This window comes from Tympanuchus pallidicinctus, unplaced genomic scaffold (genome assembly GCF_026119805.1).
Source record: "Tympanuchus pallidicinctus isolate F22 unplaced genomic scaffold, pur_lepc_1.0 scaffold4, whole genome shotgun sequence".
NCBI lineage: Eukaryota > Metazoa > Chordata > Aves > Galliformes > Phasianidae > Tympanuchus > Tympanuchus pallidicinctus.
In genome coordinates, this window is record NW_026294758.1 from 41,422,739 (window position 1) to 41,445,731 (window position 22,993).

General features: G+C 39.9%; 1 protein-coding gene across 1 annotated transcript in view; it reads right to left on the reverse strand.

Annotated features, from left to right (window-relative positions):
* The window catches only part of SH3GL2 (SH3 domain containing GRB2 like 2, endophilin A1), an 88,321-nt gene extending 65,937 nt beyond the window's left edge, over nucleotides 1–22,384 (reverse strand). The window contains exon 1 of the mRNA XM_052701119.1: nucleotides 22,175–22,384. Coding sequence (XP_052557079.1) covers nucleotides 22,175–22,219 — 45 coding nt within the window. The 5' untranslated portion in view covers nucleotides 22,220–22,384. The remainder of the gene's footprint in view (nucleotides 1–22,174) is intronic.
* Between the last annotated feature and the right edge of the window lie 609 nt (nucleotides 22,385–22,993).

Below are 22,993 nucleotides of genomic sequence, written 5' to 3' on the forward strand. Positions count from 1 at the left end.
CCAGGAACAAGAGCATCAAGTATGGATGGTGGCCTTTACAATTTTGTTACAACTTTTCAGACAACGAGTATTGCACTAACATAGTGCTCTGCTCCCTATAAAGAGACTCATGCAAACAATCAATGTAGTTCTTTGAAGAACAAATTTAAGAGTTTGGCACAGTTGCTTTGAGTTCTGCCAGGCAGAATGTGTTAATTTGTGCTACTAACACAGCTCCAGCACATTTGACTATTCAGAGATGAGGATGAGGACAAATCTTCTACTGCAAAAACATGTTCTAAGTACAGCTTATCTGGTATCAATTGACTTCTGTCGATGGAGGATTTTTTCTGCTGCTATTATCTCTGGGTTTATCCCAGTTTGAACTAACCATAGATAAAAAGAGAAGAATGTATTTCACAAGGTTGGATATAAAGATTCAGCTCTGATCCTCTAATGATGTTCTTTCTATTCTCTGTCTCTGCAGAATATAAACCAACCACAACCCCAGCCAGTGGGGCTTGAGATTCAAGATTGACATGAACTGTCTTACACTTCTAGTCATGGATGTTCCTCATTTAGCACTGAACAGCCAGTCACAATAAGAGATCACCATTAAACAGGGGCCAGAGCCAAGGACTCTAACTGAAGCTACAATATCCTTCATTTATATGCATGTAAAAATGGAATTAATTTCCTTACAATGAAAAAGTAAGGAAAAAGTAAGAAAATATCTTTTCAAGATACAGTCTTGAGTGGAAAGGATGCTCATTTACAGCCAGAAGCACAGTGAGAGCAAAGCAATACTGCACAGATCTCCATTGTATCCATGAATCCACTTAGGAGCAATCTTTACCAGGCTCTAAATCCCCAAGGACTTCTCCTTCCGAGTTATTAATAGCGAGAAAGTGAAGGAATAGCAAGCTCAAGAAATTGCAGCTGTGTTTCCTGTATCCCCAAAACGCCATATCTGAACTGCAAAGCTTTATTAATATTTTATTATTTTGCATAGACATGAGGCTTAAGTGGAAAATAATAATAAATACACTGATGACATCACTGTTCTTCTTGGGCAGTCTGACTGTACACCACTACTCAAAGTTCTTTCATTCAGCACTGAGAATATGTAAAATATTAAGATAAATTTTTCAAGTAGTAAAAAGCCCTTTTACTTAGTCTGCGAGCCATTTTCCAGCTACCAGCAGATATTCAGATCCCCACGCTGTGTGTCTGTGTTACCAGGTGGTCGAGTTAGAATAGACTGCTTGTTACATGAGATGCCCAGGGAGACTGGTATTGAAACAAAAAATACTTCATTTCCAGCCAGTCTATCTTCAGTCTAACTACAACTGATCCTCCTGTCACTCAACTCCATTTCAGTTTTCCACAATGCTTTCAACAAAAGAAAGGATCCAGCCCTAAATGGCAGTAAAAGTTATTTCAATTTTCTGTGTCATTCTGTAAGTCAACTGATGATCCCAAATTAGTTCCAAGAATGTACTGAAATTATAGTGAATACTGGTTGACAATAAAGATGCTATGTTATGCTAATGAATAAAGAGGGCCAATAGCTTAAACTCTTTCAGAATCAAACCATAAACTTAAGTTTAAATTATTCTATGATTATGCTGAGCTAAGTGATCAGCATTCTTTGGGCCACCAGAAAAAAACCTGTTCTAATACCCTGCACAGAGTGTGAATGTAGAGGACCTTCACACTAGTCTCTCCTAGCACTTCAACTCATCAACAGTCTAATTTCCATTGTTTCTACTCAAGTGATTTAAAAGAATCTAGAACATCAGATCATCATGATAGCATAACTTGCCTTAAAGAACACCACAGACTTTCAGAAAAGAAATAATGAGATTTGCATCCAAGCCATCACTGTTTCTAGCCTGGCTTTAAACAAGTTGCAACAACTGATGGGTGGCAGAGAGAAGGTTACTAATTATGCCACCCCCGCTGATAACTAAGTGAAGAAGAATGGTATACAAAACACAGGCACTCACAATAGCCTATTTTCTTTTCTCATTTCTAGTGAAGGTTGATGCTAGCCGCTAAGAAACATTCCCATTATGAAAACTCTGTCAAGATTTTTTTCTACCTACAGCAATAGTCAGCCAAGCTTCCGTATCTGCCTGTTGTCACATTTCAGACAAAAAAAAAAACAAAAACAGAGGACAAACAACTTAGAAAATTTGTGTTTCAATTTTGTTCCCCATCTAGACTGCACAGGTAAGAATTAAACCCACAAGCACTTGGATCAAGCACTTTTTTCCCCACTGAAATGAGTGTTTGTCATCTTTGTAAACAGCCAATGGTGCTATTAAAAAAAAAAAAAAAAATCCAGTAAATAAAAACAAAGAAACAAGTATTTTCTGCTGAAAATTATGACAATTTTCTACTACTTCAACAGTATAAATTAGCAGAGTTGGCCTGTTTTGTTGTTAAACAATTCTGAGTACTTAATTTATGAGAAATTTATAATTCCATCAAAAAAGAAAATACAGTACACGTAAGATAAAAAGACTGAAGAACCAAACAGTGAATGCCAAGCTGACAAAAGAAATTCTGGTTCCCATTAAATTTCATCAGACTTCACCATCATGGCAAGAATCAATCTTGAGTGATAATACTATCACCATGACCAGCTTATTTCAACAAGGACACCACTACAACTTTTTAAAGAAAAGCCAATGTCATAAATCCTCCCTCCGCAGCACCCCCAGCATAAGAAGGACAGAGCTTCTTGTTGGACTGGGACCAGGGGAGGGCCACAAAGGTGATTGGAGGGCTGAAATTACTTTCTTATGAAGAAAGGCAGAGGGATTTGGGCTTGTTTACATTGGAGAAGACTCCGGGGAGACCATATAGAAGCCTTCCCCTATCTAAAGTACTTGAAGGACTGCAGTAATAGGACAAAAGACAAAGGTTGAAAACTAAAATAAGGTAGGGTTATATTAGATGTTAGGAGGAAATTGTTTACTCAGCAGTGGTGAGTCCCTGGCACAGGCTGCCCAGAGAAGCTGCAGGTACCCCATCCATGAAGGTGTTCAAGGCCAGGTTGGATGGGGCTCTGGGCAGCTAAGCTGTTGGGTAGCAGCCCTGCCTATTGCAATGGGTTAGAACTGGAAAATCATTAAGGTACCTTCCAACTCAAAGCAATCTATGATTTCATATTGCTACTTTAGCAAACACTCTACTTTCATGTATGCTTGTGTCTTCATGCACCATGAAAGTGGCTACAAAAAAAGAATCAGATTTATATTCTGGCAGCTTACTGCAATTTAAGTAAGCCAAGACAGACTTCTCAAAAAGTATGAACTTCTTAGTGTGTGCTTTTAATTTCTGCAATTTTGTATTTATTTCAATGCCTCCTCAAGATCAGCAGCAAAAATTACAAAGGGAAGAGGTAAGAGAAATACAAGATTTCCTTCAGTCTCTGTTTTGCAGTAGACATTTAAATTAAGTCTGAGTGGAAAAGAGATGTAAACTAAACAGTGTTCCAGTGTAAGAAATGTAAGAGAAGACAGTAGACAGAGTTCCCCATAGACAAGTTTTAGGCTGAAATAAAATAAAAATAAGAACTAAGAATATAGGCAGCTTCCCTTTAAAGAGGTCACATAGGAGTAATATGCTCTGGGACACTGCCACACAACACACTCAGTGCAGGAAACAAAACACTTGACTAAAAGTACTCCCTGCCAAAACAGGCATCACTGTTCCAGTGTCACCGATCTCTGCAGAAGTAAGCACAATAGAAAGAACAGAGGAAGACTCAGTTTTCAAATCAACAGTGTTGTGACGATGCCTAGAAGAATTATGACCTTGTAACGTCCCACATATATTCACCATTAATGGCCTGATGTGAATTTCACAATCAATGCTCACTTTTCTGCTGAACATGCTTTTTTCTGTATTTCTTCAATTGCCAATGCTTAAAATAAAGTCTCATCCAGAAAGCCAACAAAACAATGAACTTATATTTCACTGTCTCATTTGAAAACATTTTTGACAAATGAAGTAAACTTTTTTTCATGGACTCATTTAACCCTTAGTTTACTGATAATTCATCTGTTTTCAAGTATCTAAATAGAATCATTCAGTTGGAAAGGATCTACAAAGATCATCTAATCCAACTGCCTGACAACTTTGAAGATAAATTAAAATTAAAGCAAATTAATGAAGGCATTATTCAAATGCCTTTTCAGCTTTTGACTGACGTGCACAGGGCATCAACCACTTCTCTAGGAATGCTGTTTCAATGTTGGGCCACCCTCGTACTAAGAAATTGTTACAATGCCCAATCTGACCCTCTTCTGGCAGAGCACTGTACTGTTCTCATCCTGATGCCAGTTCCCAGGAGCAGAGGCCAGCACCTCCCACAGTCCTATTTGGATTTGGAAGAATATAATTCTGACAACAGCAACAGAAAGAAAAAGCCATCCACACTTACTCTATGGGGACGCATGCTTTACTGATTTTGAAAGTCCTGAGCTTTCCATTACCTTGAAATTTTGCAATTTTGTTTAATATTTTTAGAAAAACTCCTTACCCTGGAAGCAAATGATAGTTTGAAAAGAAGTGTTTCACAAAATTTTGCAGCAAGTATTTGGTGCCAGAACTTTTTAGAAGCAAACATGAGTACCCGAAGGTTCAGATAAAAAACAACACAGAAGTCCAAAATCATCTTCAAAATTTTGTATTTTCAATAGAACTTCTCAGTATTGCAGTGACCCACTTCGTAACTTCAAAGTGTTCACAGTTGTCCACGCTACTTATGAAAATGCTTGTCTCATTAAACAGTCACAACTTACAACTTGAATGTGTGACATAAAATATTTACCACCACTTCAGAAACCACTTTCATCCTTTAATTTGCATCAGGATACTGCTCTGCTTAAGTCCGCTCCAAAAAGCCTGCTAATGTTCATTCTGATGCTATTCACTTCTGTCCTTTTGTTTGTGTTTGCAGTGGATAGAAGTACAACGAAAGCACCACTCTTCCACAAAATAATCAAATACTGTATTGCATCTCAGATATGTTGTGCTGGTCAGATGGAAGCATTAACTTATAATTTTCCCATACCTACCACTTCATTTAAAATTCTGCTCAAATTGCAGTCTGCAGATTGCCAGAGATGGAATGTAGTTACCTAAAAATCTCCTGTTCTGCCATGTGAAAAATTGGAAACATATACAAAACTTTATGTTCCCTTTGTCAGCATATAATGTGCTCATCCCCATGGTGAAGAGTGTTTGATACATAATCATATACAGATCTGCAAGCAGGGGATGTATTGCAGTAATCTCACTGCAAGTTCCACAAGGACAAGTAAAGCAGAGAAACTAGGAATGAAAAAGGCTTGCATGTCTATGGGGAGACACTAATTGGATTCCAGAATTTTAAATCCGTCTCCAAACGCAGAGACGCAAAGAGTGACTCACAGGCATTTCCACAGAGCACACAGAGGTGAAATTAGCTGGGAGGATGAGGATATTATGTGTGCAGCAGAACTGGTATAAAAACAAACATTTTTGTTTTGTAAAAAAACAAGTGCAAGTAATGTATTTATAAAGCTCCTAAGAGCTTCATAGATCCTAAGAGAGGACCAGGACCAGAACAGAGGAACAGTTAATTGCCAAGTACAGCAACACCTGTAAAGCAGCAAACTGTCAAGGCATCTGAATGAAAGCAGGCAAAGCTGTGTCAGTCTCAGTGACATAGCTTCTCTTCATGATGTCACTCAAACAACCCAGTGGTAAAACCATGCCTGCCAAGTTAGCAGTGCGTGAAGGAAATGACTGGGAAATTCTTCCAGTGCTTTTTTGCTCTCACAGACAAAGGTTGAGTACTTCACGCATATATAGGATGCCACTCAGACATGTCTCTCTCTGTAGTTATTTCCAGCATGAGACAGAGCAGACTGAGGGCAAAGCAGTCTCTCTGTGCTGATATCTAGACACACGTCCTCCTCGTGTCTGTTCTGTGCAGGTCACTTAACCATTCCACTGAAAAAACACAATACAATTTATTGTGGTTGAGGTCTATGAACAGCTCTCCACAAGTGATTATTTAACATTAAAGAGCCAACAATTAGTTGCAATGATAATCAGTGATGCCATTAAGTCTTATGTACAGAAATTTATAATAGTCCTAAAAACCACAAGTATGCTAAAAGAAAAGAGCTGTCATGAAGGCTATTTACAGAGCTACTGATAAGCATTACTTGTGCAGTATAACAATAAAGTAAGCACACCACACATCTAGTATTCAATTTTAAATAAGATTTTCGGGGAGGAAACAATAAATAAATTAAAGATAGATAGATAGATAGATAGATAGATAGATAGATAGATAGATAGATAGATAATGAACAAAACAAAAAAACCACTAGAACGATCTAGCTTGCACGAAAGGGCTTTCTGAAAACCTTGTAAGTCCATACAGTCTTGAAAACTTTGACATCTGCATGCCCCCTTCAAGTCTATAGAGACACAGAGAGACATGCAGTGAGATATTTATATATCTCCTGCAGTTACTCCTATACACTACATCATCTTATTCTAGGGATACAAATAACATAAAGAAGACATCCCATGACACAGAGAAAAAGACATCAGAGCATTTTTAAAGGTTTCTTCACTCTGCTTAGCAATATGTTCAGGCTTCAGGACATCCTGAGCTCTGGGAGTTAGCAACACCAGTAACAAACTCAAGATTACCAAATGGCAAGATATCTTATAGATTCATAAAACCTATTAGCAGTGAATTCATTTTATTGGAGCTCAGTGCAAGCACAGAAACCACAGAACTATAGCTCAATAAAACTTGTCCCAAAAAAGCACAGATGTGAAAAGAACAAAACAAACAAACAAAAAAACAACAACCAAACAACCAAACAACCAAACAAACAGATCCAGAGCAGCAGGCCCTTACACTGTTTCAGGAACTGGGAGTGAGAATGTCTCTTTTTAAACGTTTTGAGAGAAACCAGTACACTGTTGGTTTTTTTCCTTTAACATCTGTGGCTGTTTTAAGTCTTTATGATGCGCCAAAGTAGTAACTTTTTTTCCTCCTGAATTTCAGCTTTTTTTGGTTCTCATAAGTACTTGTAGGTTGCCATCTAGACCTCTGTACATTGAAAGAATTTCTGGCATTAACAGACATTTCACCTTACGTGAATTCATAAAATAATTAATCACTAAAAAAAAAAAAAAGATTCCCCTGAAATGCACGGTCCTAATACACAATACTAAGTCTGTTGAGACTACTCTCTTACAAATTGTCTTTTCAAATCTTCCAGAATTTACAGCTTCAGTTTGAAGATCAGAAACAATAGTATGCTTGTGGATAAGTACAGTAACAGCAACAGGACTGCTGCACTTTGAACCACAATGGGGGGCACCATACACATAGAAGAAATATCCTAGATTCCTTCCACAACTTAATCTTCCCAAGTGGTCACAGTCCTTTTAATAGTGCAGAAAAAGATGAACAGAACAAATAATATATCAAGAAATGTCTACCTGTTTGATTGCAGCAAAAACTACAAATTCAGCCCAACTTCCTAGGGCTTCTCTAAATTCCTCAGCTAACAGGCACACCTAGGGGTATTTGCAAGCATCTCTCACTGTCTTATCAAAACATGCTCTTCCCTGCTAGTAGGTGCACAGGGTTTGCACAGATAAAATTGAATATACACTTTTTTTGTCTATTTTTCTGAACCTGTAAATCATATCCATGCACCTCAGGTTCAAGTTTGCTCCAGCAATATGCTTGCAAATTAAGAAAGTCTGCAAAACAGAAGCAAATTCTGGAAGCATTCTGTGGAAAAGCATTTAACCTCTATCTCTCATGTAAATCAATGATTAAACAGGAGGTATATGAATTTAAATTAAGAGAGAATATTTCTCACAGCGTATGTTAATAAAGCTCTAAGTTTCTTGATAGATTAAAATATTCCTCTTCCTACAAGGAACACTGGATATCCAGTGTAGATAAAATCCATCAGGTCTCCAGTCCCACTGAATAGGGCAAAATCTTACCTTATATCCCATGGAAAACAGGAGGCCTAGCTCTGATAGAAAAACTGTGTCTTTAAAACAAGATATTTAAAATCAGTAGTAAGACAAAAGAATAGCAATTTACCAAATAGAAATTATATCACAACTCTCTGCAGCCAGGTCAAGCAAGATCATGCTCCACTGTACTTACAGGGTAAATGCGCTGGTTGCATCAGTACATTGGCTCCATACAGGGACAAACAAAACAATACATAACAGCAATAAAAACCAGGATATAGGCATTTGCCTTAAGGTCCTATTTACAACAGTCATCTTTATTGGCACACCAGGAAATGAAAAATTCACACAGACTCCTCACTAGCTTGCAACTGCTCTTTCACTGTCTCAGATCAGGCAGCCATGTGAGCCCTGATATCTATATTAGTTGGCCTAAGAAGTAAAGGATCCTTAATCACTCTTTTTCTGTGCACCTAGATAAAAGCTGAACAGTAGATAATCCTAACAACTAACAAATTGTAATACCCAACAGCAGCCCAAGCTTTGCTGTGAGTTTCTCTCCCTCTTTTGCATTACTTTTGTTGCATTGATATGCCAAAACTGTGTCCTCTGCTGGACACTGTATGCTCTGCACCAATTGGTCAATTCTGCAGACCCATGCCTATTTCACCGTATCACTTGCCAAAGTAGACATAGCCTTAGAATTTCAGATCAGCAGATACATCACTCAGTGTGAAAGAAAGCAAGAGGGAGAAGTATAATCATGCTTCAGTCAAAGTTCTGGCACATATTTCAAACTGGAACAGCTCCCAGAGGAGATAGATTGACAGGAGACAAAATGGCTCAAAGGAATTATTGCAGGTCTTTGCAGAAGTTGTCATCTGCCTCAAAATTCTTAAGATTAGATTTATCCTCAAAAGAACCTAAAATTTAAACTTTGAAATCACAAGAATTTACAAAAGACATAGAGGACATTACTATTAATTTTTAAATGACTCAATTCTGCACTGTTTTCTTTGTTTGGTTATATATGCTGTATAAAACACAATTCAGAAAATAGCTTGTTAAAAGTCACTCCTGAACATTTGAAATATAATAAGCAAAATAATACAAATTAACAAAATTTAGTCAGCTGAATGTTTTGTAGTTGTTGCTATTGTTGAGTAAATGTATGTGGCATAAACATTAGTGATCATCTCTTATTCACCTAGCTAACTCCATAGTTCACTTCCAACAAGTTTTAGGAGACAAATTTGTGGCATTAATGTTTCAGTTTTGAGTATGCATTGCTTGCTTCCAGGTCCTTTGATATTAGAAGATCATTGTCTGCTTTTGTGAATTGATCTACCTTTTAAATACCATGTTTAAGAATTGATCCATACTATGCTGTTTTATAATCTAGAGCAGTTGCTAAAGACAGAACTCTTTTTTTTAATATGGATATACGAATAAGGTATAATAAAGTATAAAGACAAACACCAATCTTTCCAGTATTCAAAACAAATACGTTCTTTCAAAAGGGTCAAAGGGACACAATTAATTAGTTACTTCTCTTAAGTTCCAGCTCCTTGATGACATAGAGATGCCTGTAGAGTAAACCAGGTTCCACAAATCCTGCCAGAAATATCATAGGATGGCACTGAAAGAGAGGTGAAAGTGGCTCTTCCCTGTCTGGTGCTCAGTGCTCACTTTGCAGCAGAGACTTGCATGAAAAGGATTACTTGGGAATAAAAATGTTGCAGAGTAGTGCACTGAAGAAAAGCTTCTCCTGTTGGCCAAGCCTAGTGAGAACTGGAACAGGAAACAAAGTTGCTGTAACTACAGTTTGGTTTCTTTAAACTTTTTTTCCCCCACTCATTCCTGAGCTTTTGCAATGGAATCAGTTATAACAGAGATCCTATCTCCTTCCCTAAGGGCTTCCTGACAGTTGAGCACAGGGAAGCCAGAAATGACTGCTACTCTTCTATTCAGTGTACAGAAAGCAATGCCAGCCACAAAAGTGAAAATGGGGCAACAACACTTCAAAGCACTTTTAGCTCTCAGCTGGGACTACAGTGGAGCAAGGTCACATTATCTCATCCAGGATTATTCATAACTCTAAGTTTCAACATTGCATGTCTTATATTTATGACCTCAAATATATTATGACCTGTGACTCTCTTAGAGCAATAGTGGAGACATTAAGACAGAAGGTGGACACTGCAAGATACTGCTGATGTCTGATACAGTCACAGTAAGCTGTCCTACAGTGACTCCGTGCCTGATGGCACCGTAGAAAACAAACAAAACAAAAAAAACCACAAACAAACACAATGAGAATCAGAGCTTCCCTCATAAACTCTTCTGTAACAGTGTATAGCCTAATAAGCTTCCTAAATCCGAGAAAGTGAAGGTAAGGTCTGGTCCCACTCCCTACCCTTGCTGGCCTGCTACTGTCTTCTCCTTCCCATGCTCTCAAAAGCTCAAGGATTCAAGCAGGCTTTGCCTCCGGTTTAGCAATTGCACAGGGATGTTTCTCATACTCCTGATCTGATCTTCATTCTTTTACATAAAGCTCATTTAATATTCATGGCTTCTCTCTCAGCTGCTTAATTTACCTTCCTAAACTTAATTTTATTGCAATAAAAGGAATTAAGATTTTAAAGGAAATACAGTTCTTGATAATAATTATTTTACAAAGTTTGAAGAACGTTTCAAAAAGAAATCAAGGAATAAAAAAAGTCTACAGCAGTGAACGTGCTTAAGTTCATGCAGATGAAGAAGATTCCCTGGACACAAGTGTAGTTAATCTGCAAACATGTGAGAAAAATATGGAACTGGAACAGTCTATTTTATTGAAGCTTCATTAAATTTTCACTATTCCCTTACTCCAGCGCACTGAGCATGGAGAGAAGAAGTCCTTCACAGGATGAAAGTAAACAAGATGTAACAGCACTACTTCAGCACATGTCAAGAGAACTTCGTGAATCTGTTTCGGCAGACTGCCTCTTTTTCATCAAAGTTATTACAAATTCTATGTACCTAACTTTAATGTATCATTTGGAAAGCTCTGTTATTCTCAAAATGAGAGGTGTAAATCAGCAGTTACCTTTACAGAGCCCAAAATTACAGCAAAGGAAATGAGTCATCAACTAATTTTCTGCTATACACTGTCAGATATTTTTAAATTTAAGACCATCAACATTCTATTTTTTATATATATATTTTTTATATCTTAGGATAATACCAGAAGTCATGAATCAGAACTGGAACCCAAGCATACCCAGCTGTACGCTTGTCTAGTATACTGGCAATGTGCATCAAGAAACACAAAACACCTGCTCATGGAGTTGAGGCTTTCTAGACCAGTGATTAACAGAAGTATGTGTAAGGGGGCTATAGAACATGGTCGTTTATGGTAGGCACAGATCAGCACAGAACAGGATAGCTCCTTTTCTGAAAAGGCACTAGAAATTTTATCTGCACCAATATTTTCTCACACTAAAATAGCACAGTCTTCTTGCTGCGTGAGGGTCATGAAGAAGCAAGAAAAACTGAGACAGTCTTGTCCTGACTCACACAAAGTCATAATAAACCAAATACTGTACTTTGCCTTTGCAGTTTACCTAGGTATTTTCAGTACCTGGCTGTACATCTGGCCCTAACACAGATGCTATGGTATTTCACAGAGTCAAGGGAAAACTCTAATGCAGAACAGTTTTGACTTCCACTAATAATCATAAGAATGCATAAAAGATTTCAAGCAGGCACTTTGTTCATCACAAGCTAGCAGAATTTTTAACATCACTGAGGAAAACTGTCATGTGCTTAAGGACTGCCACTCTGTCTAGGAGAGCAAACTCACTCCTGGGGAAGGAAGAAGAACAAAAGTTACTCAAGGCTCACTTTCCAGTGACTGTTCAACATTTTTTGTTATAAGAGTATCCACAGATTAGAGCTCTCCCATATTCTCTTTGCATTTCCATATTCTTCCTCCCCAGTGAAACAGGAAATTTGGAAATTATAGGTTTATCTTCTCAGAAACAATGTCAGCTTCTTCAGTCTTAGTCCATGCTTAGTCATGTTTGATTCCACGTGCACTGACAGACACCATAAAATCCATACTGACCTTTTTAATCTATTGGTTTTATTCATTTTATCTGTGTGTTTTTGGAATAGTGGCCATCTTGTCTTTTGTGCTGGAACACCACATATTGTCATAATGCCCAAATGAGGAACTGATGACACTGAACAGTGCACTAACAAAGCAACTCCAGTCAGAGTTATCTCCACAAATCTGAATAGATTTGCCTCTGCTCTGTTTTTAAAGCTTTCTGCTGAGAACTTTACTACTCTTTCAACCTCATTCATCTTCATTTCAGGAATCTTACTCCCACCCATCTCCACAGCTAAATAATAACTACAATACTCTGAAGAGAACACCAGAAGCTCTATAATCCATCTCAGTCACCACAAGGATGTATATATTTTTTTTTGCTTTCAAAATGCAGCTATTCTGAAACATGCCAAGCCAGATATTTGAGTAAGGATTTGACGGTTTTGAAAATCACAGGTCCCAAATCATCCTGTTTAGAATTATTTTGAATTAAGACACTGCAGAATAAAACAAAAAGTTATCTGCCTTTCAGTATCAGTGGTTCTTATTCTAGTGAGAGAACCCTATTCCTAGCATGCGAAGATAACTAGGCAAGACTAATTGGTTAATAGTAAAGAATGAAAAGGTATTTTTCTGCGCTGAACAAGAAAAAGGTTAAAGATTTACACATTTATTACAAAAGTATCCAAGCTTCTCTCTGCTTTCAGCAATTAAGCCTTCCTTTCCTCCAGAAATTCATATTTTCCCTGTCTGTTCTTAATACATACCAGAGGTACGGTATATCATACATACTGCCCACAACAGTAACAACAAAGGATCTGCCCATATGTACTATGATATTTTTTAGCACTTTTGTGGAAAGATTTTCCCTCAGACTCAGAAATAAATTGTCCAATTTTTAAAACAAATAATAAATAGACATATAGATCCAGTTACTCTTCCTGAAAGACAAACTTTTGTTTGTTTATGCTAACACATAATCCTTCAATTAGACTCCAGTCTAATCAGTAAACTATGTGCACACACGGTTGTTATGCATTTTAAGGCATATTTCTACATTCAAACTTTTTGGTTTCTAAACAATATTTGCATATAGTTGAAATTTCCTTATGCTGCAGCTGTTTTAAAAGTTCTTATTTCATTTCAAGTAACAGGAAATAAAGTCAAATCCCTTCTATTCCTGGCCAAAGCAAGAAATGGGATCAGAACACTTAAGACCAGCTTCTATGTGACCAAACCTCTTTTTACTTCATCTGAAGCCACGGACAGCTTTTGTTTTAGTGCCAAGTGTAGCATTCCTAAAGAAACACAAATTCAGCTGGCAAATTAATTGAGAACAATATACCATTTGGTCATCTCTAATGCCTTGGCCAGTAATATGCAAATATCCTGATGCCAATGGAAAGGATGGGGCTTGATTTGTTGTCTGCATTTCCAAACAGTACCAATTAAGTAGAAAAGACTGGCAGGAGGAAATCCATCCATCCTCGAGTTATGTTTGTAGAACTGCAGTGCTTTAAATCTAGTCCTTAGTTTATGATGCCATAACTTTCCAAGACAGTCTAAGTGACTCATCTAGTAGGACAAACACTATTTTTGACATTCATGTCTTATGAATTATTAACTGGTTTACTGCATCTAGATTGATTTTGCATGAAAAGGAAATCTTGGCACATTGTTGAAGACTGAAAATTGAACAGACTAGAATAGAACTCAGCAAAAATTATCCATTTGGCTAATGCTGTTTGAAGGACCAAGTGTTAGTCTACGAAAGTCATAGAAGATGAAATCAAGAAGAGTTTTCAGGAGAATGTTCTTTTTAGGATAGAACAAACAAACATATCCTGACATTCTACCACCCAACATGCCACCCCCACCCAAAAAAAGTCAAGTCCAACTCCTGGCTCCACACGGGACCACTCAAAAGTCAAACCATATGCCTGAGAGCACTGTACTATCACTTCTTGAACTCTGACGGCTTGGAGCAGTGACCAGTGCTCTGGGGATCCTGTTCCAGTGCCTGACCATCACCTCAATGAAGAACCTTTTCCTAAAATCCAGCTTGACCCTCCCCTTATGCAGCTCTGTGCTGCTTCCTCTGGTCCTGTCACTATAACTAGAGAGCAGAGCTCAGTGCCACCCCTCTGCTCCTCTGGTGAGGGGATTCCTTCAGTCTCCTCTGCTCTGAGAGCCTTCCTTAGACACTTCCTTAGAAATTTTATGTTTTTTTCTTATATTGCAGAGCCCAGAAACACACATAGTGCTTGAGGCAAAACTGCACCAGAGCAAAGCATCTTTTCTCACCCAGTTGGCAGTGCTGGGCCTGATGCATTGCAGAAGAATCTCTTTTGGACTGTGTTCTGCCATCACACTATTTTGGCTGCCATCACCCTATTTCTGCCTTGATTTAGCAGAGGGTTGTTAGAGTTAGGGTAGCATGGTTGGACTCAACTATCTTTAAGGACTTTTCCAACGTGAGTGATTCTATGATTCTATGATTCCATTTGTTGTGGTGGCACTTTTCCCCACAGAAACAAAACAAAAATAATGCTCCATGCTGATGTATTAAAGTAGAAGAATAATTAATTCTGTTCTCAGCGCTACTGAATTTGAACATTGAATAAATTCATTAGCACAAAAGTGAAAAATATGCCCGATTTCAAAATGTCCAGTTAAATTATCTTCACACCTAAAAACCTTTTGCAGCCACCAGTACACCATCTAATTAAACAAATAATTGGCACATTGCACATCATTTCAAATAAAACTACAAATCATAAAAACACATAGAGGCTGCCATCATTTTAGAAACGTGTGGTGTAACTACACCCTCTGTGCCATCAGAGTAGGCAAGAAAGGTGGAGAAAGTCAGCATTTTTCTCTGTTGAGAACTTCAGTTTACAAGAACTCAATACGATATCTCAATCTGACAGAGAGATTTCAAATGCAAGACAGATGACCAAACCAACCCAATGTAAATTGCAGTAATATTCCAGTTGTTCTGTGGCTAATTAACTCAGCTAGTGCTATCTGTTCTTAAGAAATATGGATCCACCCTACTAGCCCTCTCCGGCATGACACACCTGTTAGCTGAACCAGAACCAGCGGCTTAATTTCTCATTCTTTCAGGAGGTCCTCTGGCATCACCTCAAGCCTCCTTTACAGGCTGCTGCTAGCAAGGTTACACTTTGCTGTGGTTTGGCCTAGCAGGTGGCTGAGCACCACACTGTTCGCTCACTCTCTCTTACCAGTGGGATGGGGGATAGAATTGGAAAAAAAATGTAGAACTCATGGGTTGAGATAACTATTTACTAAGATTGAGGAAAGGAAAAATATAATAGTTATGTGTCACATATATATATGACGGTATGTGAGAAACGATGCAGAAGCAATTGCTCACCATCCCCCAACCGCTGCCTAGCTGAGCATCCCCGAGCATCAGAAGAGAGATTGATGAATTCCCACTCCTTCCAAAACTCCTTCCTCTTGATGTCATACTGTATGAAATATCCTTTCGGACAGTTCAAGTCAGCTGTCCTAATCCTGTTCCCACCAGCTTCTTGAACCCTTCTGAGAATGGTCTTGGCTCTGTACAACACTGCTTAGCAGAAACTATAAATACCATAAATGCACCATAGCAGACACCCTGAAGAAAACAATTTCCCCCCAGCTGAAACTATGACACACTTGCTGCTGCCTCAGAAGCACCTCTACTGGGATCAAATAGCACCCTTTCTTTGGTAGGTGCATGATGACTTGAAAGGCAGGTGATACCAAACCATTGTCCCTTCATGTGGCCCATGCTATGCTGCAACAACTGCTTCAGTCAGTCTCAGTCTAAGTAAGAGGATTCTTTTTAAAATGCTATTTAATTGTACAGATATGGCCTCCAGCATGGGCAGAAGAGCATCATCTGTATCAAATAAATTACAATGACAAATCTATGAATCATCCTGTCTAGGACTGCCACAGTATTTTCCACTTACACACACAAAAAAAATAGAATTACACTCAATTTCAAAAAGAGTCACGTCTTCTCAATTTTCTTCCATAAAGACCTACAAGGAAAAAGGGAAAACTTGTGAAAAACACTAACACAGTAAATGTGAATTTCCATTTTTTTAATCACCTCTCTGGGGTAAACAAACAAATAAACAAACAAACAAACAAAATTTTAATTGCTATCACTTCTTTGACAAACTGAATGTATTCCTGTAAGATCTGCTGTGACCTCAAGTTTAAAAGAAAGCCACTCTTTTTTCTCCAAGATTAAGTGCTAGGTTACATAAGAGTGGAAGGTAATTCTGTGTTCACATCATACAAACACTGTGCTGTGGCTTAGTGCTCTTTCATCTACATAAAGCCTTACATTTAAGCAGCACCATTGTCCATTAGCAGCCAGAGAGAAGAAAATGAGAACAAGAGTAAGAGAAGTTTCTAGAAGGCAATGCAAAACAAGACCTTCTGGTTCAAGGAAAAGAAGATGTTGGAAGCAAGTTTTGATTGCCTGCTAAGGGAGCCATGAGTTTGCTTAATTCCAGGCACTTAGAACCAAATGCTGCCCATTCACAACTCATATTTACTCAAAGAGCTGCAATAGCTCCCTGTGGTCAGCAAGCGGGATTTCGAGTGCTCTACCTCCTGTCAAGTTTTTAAGGTCAAAGATTTCACCAGCACACTTACAACATCACAACAGCTTGTGTTCAAGCTCCTTCAGCTTTCAGTCTCCATTAAAATATGCACAGTCACCCCAGCACCTCACTTAAGTGTTCACATAGCACTGCAGAATCTTCTGCAAAGTAATGTCTGCAAAGTCCATTTCTATCAACCGTGTATACACTGCTTCAGTGCTTTTTATGGAATGCCATTAGCCCTTGCTAGTCACAAGGGCACATTTAAATCTTAAAGACACGGTTGTGCATGGATGACCAAGAACAGCCCACTCTTCCTAATTCCTCGCTGTGTCATTCTTTCAGTGCAGATGAAATCAAAATAGAAAATACAACTCCAAACCAAGTTATGTTTTGAGCCCAGCATCCACAGATATTCTGTTTCTAAAGACCAGTGGGAGCACTGTTAATCATCCAACTTTATTTGTATGTACGTACAAAAAAATGGAAACTGTATATATCAAGCGGAAAGACGCAGTGATAAAATTTTATTTAGAAATCAAGATATTTTATTATCAAGAAATAATAATAATAATTTTTAAAAAGCCATTATGTTTTTCACATACTAAGTAGCACTTCTTCCTATTAGATTAGAACCAGAGTTAGAAACTGGAACAGACTGTTTAAGCCATCAACAACTCAGAAGGGTTATACAATAGCCAAGCAAAGGGTAATTTAGATTAAGGTCAATTTTTCATTCTTTCAATTACATAATATCAATAAAAGGACATGTGGGAATGATGCCAAACATGAATACTGCATCTGATAAACAAGCTACAGTGCACAAATAGAAGGAATTTCCCTATTCACAGTTGGAAATATTCCCCTCTCCAGATAATTACATAACTTTCTTAAAAATAATTCTTTATTTCTGGATCAAAAATTTGCTCACTTTCCTTGACCTACAGGTGTACCACTCCAAACTGAGAGAAAATAGAGTTCTCATAGTACACTGTCCTCTAAGAGATTTCAACATCTAGTCTGAGCACTGTCCTCAGAGTCATGACACCTTACAAAAATCTCTTTTTCCTCTTTCTTTCATCTGCTCACTTGTTACATGTTGCAAAAGATAGAGGCTTCTTAAGTCCAATATATGCAACATAAAGTGCAATAGCTCCACCAGGAAAAATACAGTAAAAAATACGGTACTGTCTAGCTTCTCAAACTTATCCGTCTACTTCTACATATAGGGGAACTAAACCAAATTTCACGCATAATGTTGAGAGGAGACACAAAAAGAGATAAGCAGACACAGTGTGAGTTCAGACTCAGTCAAAGTAAGTGGGAAAAGAGAGATGAAGTGCCTTCCTTGGAAAGGCCTAGGCTGGCAAGCATGAACAGCTCCTGCTAAACGCAGAGAGATACTCAGGTTTGTATTATAGAATATGGGGCCGGGTGGGGATTTAGGAAAATAATGACATTGATATATCACTACCCACAATCTCTATCAGTAAGAAATAAATGGTGTAACAACTGGGTAGTTGCAGTTGAAGAGTTCAACAGGGGCAGAAGACATTACGTTTCAAGAAGGGCTGTTTTACTCACAGCAGTGGAAATTATTTATGTACTTTACAAGTTTATATGGTTTCATGCACTCAGAAGGTTTGCCGCACTCTTCCTAATAAGCAGACACTCTTACAGTACACTTTTAATCCACAGGCTCAGTGTTTTCAAATTCTGCCTCATCTCTAATGAGGTCTTTTTGCAAATGAACAGTCATTCCCACTGAACAGCAAATTCCCACTGAAGGCCAGAACAATTTTGCAATGCATGAATTCATGCATCATAGCAGAGCAGGGAAAGAGTCCCATTTGCTCCTTATTAATCAGTGGGGTCAGTCTCACCATGCACTTTACAGGCTGCCTTGTTAAAGAGGAAAGCATGGTACTTTCCACCTAAAAGGCTGATTCTGACAACTCTGAGTGGCCTGGAAGCAGTTCTTTCAGTTTTCCTTCTGGAAATAATCCCTGGAAATAATAATTAAAAAAAAAAAATGCACACAAAGTTAATTTCTACCATGGTGTAAAGACGAATCAATTTGTGTCATAAATAGCAGAATTCAGTAATGAAAAAGAAATTATATTACTGGCTTTTTTAATCAATTCAGCCCATTTGGAACTGCTATTTAAAGGTTAGTTTAATTTCTTCACCAATTGCCAGGGAAATCTTGCATATGGCCATTCCCAACATTTTTGTTTATTTCTTTACAAAACCTATGTAGCAACTTGCTTTAGCAGGGGAAGTGGACTAAATGATCTCCAGAGATCCCATCTAACTCCTGCAATTCTGTGATTCCCCATGAAATTATCCCAGTTTTGACTGTCCCTCACAAGTACCATATTATGCTGTGAAAGCAATCACACAGAACTGGAGTTCTTGATATTCTACAACAACTCTCTTTACATGCCCCAGACTGTCAAATCTCTACAACCAAAAGCCATTCTGGCAGGGTTAACACCACCCACAAACCTGCAGGTTGCAATAACTTCTCCATGCTGGCATAGCACTGATAGCAGAGGAACTTGCATGGCCAAAGGAAAACTGACCATTTAGTAGTACAGCAACTAGCTGCTCATTTCAGGAAAAAAAAAAAAAAAAAAAGAAAAAAGAAAAAGAAAAAGAAAAAGAAAAAGAAAAAGAAAAAGAAAACCCACATAATAATTAAAAGTACGCTGAGTAATGCTCTTAATTCAAGGATGACAGACTTGCAGCAGCACAGTTAATAGGCAAATGTGGTTATATTTCTTCTTTAGATGTTCTGTGGGATACACACACAAACGTGCAGTCTAGCCTGTTCAGTACTTCTGCATTTGTCAGTCTAGTATCTTGTAATTTTGAAGGAATGTCACAATTACAGACTCATTCTTGTTTTCACAAACTCAGGAATATTTGTTCTAAACTTTATGATGCTGCACAGAGGTAAAACCATCAATATTGTTTTCTAAAATGCAAAAGGGGTGAACACCCCATTCATTCTGCAAAGATACCACCTGCTTTCCAATGATGTACTGCAGCAGTTGGTGCAAGGAATTTGACAGACATTAAGCTCTTCAATAGGGCTTCTGGTGAAAAAGTAGCATTTTTTAATGCAGGTGAGCCTGACCTCTCACAAGTTTATATACATATACACATATATATATGTATATATTTGAAATGAAAACACTTAGCAATAAAACAATCTAGACATACAAGTCATACGATTGCAAGTTCTGCCAGTGGCTTATTTCTGATAGAAAAACATTTTTGTAACACTTAAATTGTGACACGTATCTTTATGCTTGCAACTAAAACTGTATTCCATAATAATAACATTGTATACTCATAATGCACTTGTGTGTGAGAGGACTACTAATTTTACAGCATTGAAGGAAGAAAGAAACAAAATGAAAGACTTCCAAATGCTTTACTGGATTAAAGGGCACATCAGAAATAACTTTGTTACAGGTGTGACTTTGACTGCAGTACAACTGCATCATACACATGTTCTTCCAGGGCTAAGAACAGCAGGAAAGACTCAGTCTTCAAAACTTCCAGTTTGTTTCGTCCCATCTGGGAAGCTCCATTCACACTTCACCTGGGGATTAATCCATTATCAGAAGTATTTTCCCTGGAGTAAGGGCAGCACAATCAAGGCCTGGATTTCTCACTTATGCTGAAAACAAGCCAATAAACAGATCTGTCTTGCAACCTACTTGTGAGTCATTCTCATACATGAATGTGTCTTCATGCCCTGCATACAAACAGTCTGTGAAAGTCATGGCTGGGCCCAAAAATCATCTGATCATCTGATAGCTGCTAAATCTGGCAACACAAATGTACTATTTTGGCTCCAGCCAGCTAAAACTCTTCTTTCCTTCTACATTACAGCACTGCTGACAGTCTGTGTGAGCATGTCATCTGAAGGACAGAACAGCACTCACAGCCCTTCTGCACCAGGCTCACTCCAGAGGGGATGTGCACCCCCACTGCTGTGGAGTTACACTCATTAACTTACACTAATGGTGAACTGAGACACACTACTAGAAAGAGAACTTTTCATTGCCTACTTCTTAACTATGGAAGACACAGATCCTGCAATTCTTACTTATTGGTATGAGAACTCAATGTAGTACTGATGATTCCTGGGTTTGCAACAGCACTATAGGTAGCAGGGAGTGATAAAATGAAGTAGCAGCAGCAGATGGACACTGCAGCATGGGCTCAGGCACGCTTAACCGCTCCTTACTGCATCTGTCAGGAGTACAGCAGGCTTCTGTGGAGACTGTTCTACCAGTGATGCAGCATAATTTGGTATGAAAGGTGAGACACAATGTCACCCTGCTCCTGCATGGGCCTGTGGAGGACTTGGCACATCCCACTGCACTTATAGTCAACACGGGTATGGTATAATTGTAAAGACAGCAAGAACTAAAGTTGGGACAAATTCTTGTGAAAAGGATCATTCCCTTAGGCACAATTCTCCACAGAGCAACAACGGATGAGATGAAAGAGAAGAGATTGATGAGAAAGGGAAAAGCGTAGGTGTTGAAAAGCCTAATGGCTGCAGTATCTGCAAGTCTGCACCTAGGGGCTGCTTATAGCAACATACACTTCTACCTGAAGATGCAGTGACAATCAGTGAAAATTACTAGGAGTTCTGTACTTACTTGCAAAGAAAATAATGGAGCCTCACACCAGTCTCAGAGTATAGCTTGTAAATTCTAATAAATTCCCCTGACTTCTATGAAACCATTTTGGATTTATCTAGGGATACAGATAAGCACACCAAGTCCAAGCTCAATTCAGAAACTGTACCCTTACGGACTACAGCACACAGATTCTGCATTACGAAACAAATCGAAGCCGGGTGAAACACCCATCCTGACCTCCTTGCAATAACACACCATGCCTAAAGCAACAAGACCAAATCTCATTATTCAGATTTTGCCTGTACCCTGAGTGGGTCGGGGGGAGGAAGGGAGGGGAGAAAAATAATTTTTAAAAAGGTCTGATTTAGAAAGCCAGCCTAAATCCATGCCGACGGAAAACCGGCGCGCAGCCCGCAGAACGGGTCCGACGCCCACTCGGGCACCTGCCCTAGCTGCCCAGCCAACCCCTGCGGGATTGGCACCTGCGCACCGCTCCGCACCGCGGTGCGGCTGGGGCGGCGGGGCAGCCTGCGGGGCACTTCGTGGACCGCGCACTCACGCGAGCCCGCGTATGCTCACGCACCGCGCGCACACACACCACATGCACCACGCACACTCGTGCACACTCGTTCACACAAGCGCCCAAGCGTGCCCGTGCAGCCGGATACGGGCTGGGAAGCCGGACCCAGACCAGTACCTCGCACCGGACTGCGCCACGCATCCGCGTTCCACGCACCCGCGCACGGCCCTCGCGGCGCGGGGGGCCGAGGCGGTACCTGGGTCGCTTTATGGAACTGCTTCTTGAGCCCGGCCACCGACATGGCGAAGGCGGCGCGATGCAGCCGAGCGGAGCCGAGCGGAGCCGAGCGGTGCCGAGGAGCGATGGGGCCGGGGTCCCGCCGACGAGGAGCTGCTGCCGCTGCCCGCTACCCGCTGCTCGCAGCCCCGCGCACCCGGCGCTGGGAGGTGTCAGGCAGCGGCCGCGCTGCGGGGGCGCCCTGACGTCAGGGTGGGCCGCACCGCCTCCTCGCGCGGCCCCGGGCCGCCCCGCCCCGCCCCCGGCCCCGGCAGCGCTGAGCGGGAGCAGCCTTCGCGCGGCTGGAGGCGGCGGGCTGCGGGATTCTGCCGGCATCCCGAGGGCCGCTGCCGACGGTCCGTCCTGTGCCGTTTGTTTCTCGTCCCGTACGGCCCGTTCAACTCGCCTCGGCTGGGGCGCGGGCAGGCGGCGATGGTGGACAAGTAAACCTAGGACTGGGTGCAGGTGCTAGCGTGCCGCTTCTTCAGGCCTGGCTGGCCTCCGTGGGACGATGAAAGCTCTGGTTCCTTGTACGCCCTCAGTGTGTGTGTTCTTCCCTTGCGATGCCAGTGACACACAGGCAGCCAAACTTACATCCTGCCCCACTGCTGGCACACTGGTGTGACTGTTGGCTTGAAGGTAAAGAGCATCAAACCCAAATAAATGTCAATAACGTGTGCTTTAGCAATTTGGTCGGACTAGCAGAACAGTAATTAACAGTCATTGTTAGTTCTGCCAGGAAAAGCCTAAGCAGTGCAAGCAGTGTGATCCAAATGTAACAACTCTTCTTTGCAGGCTG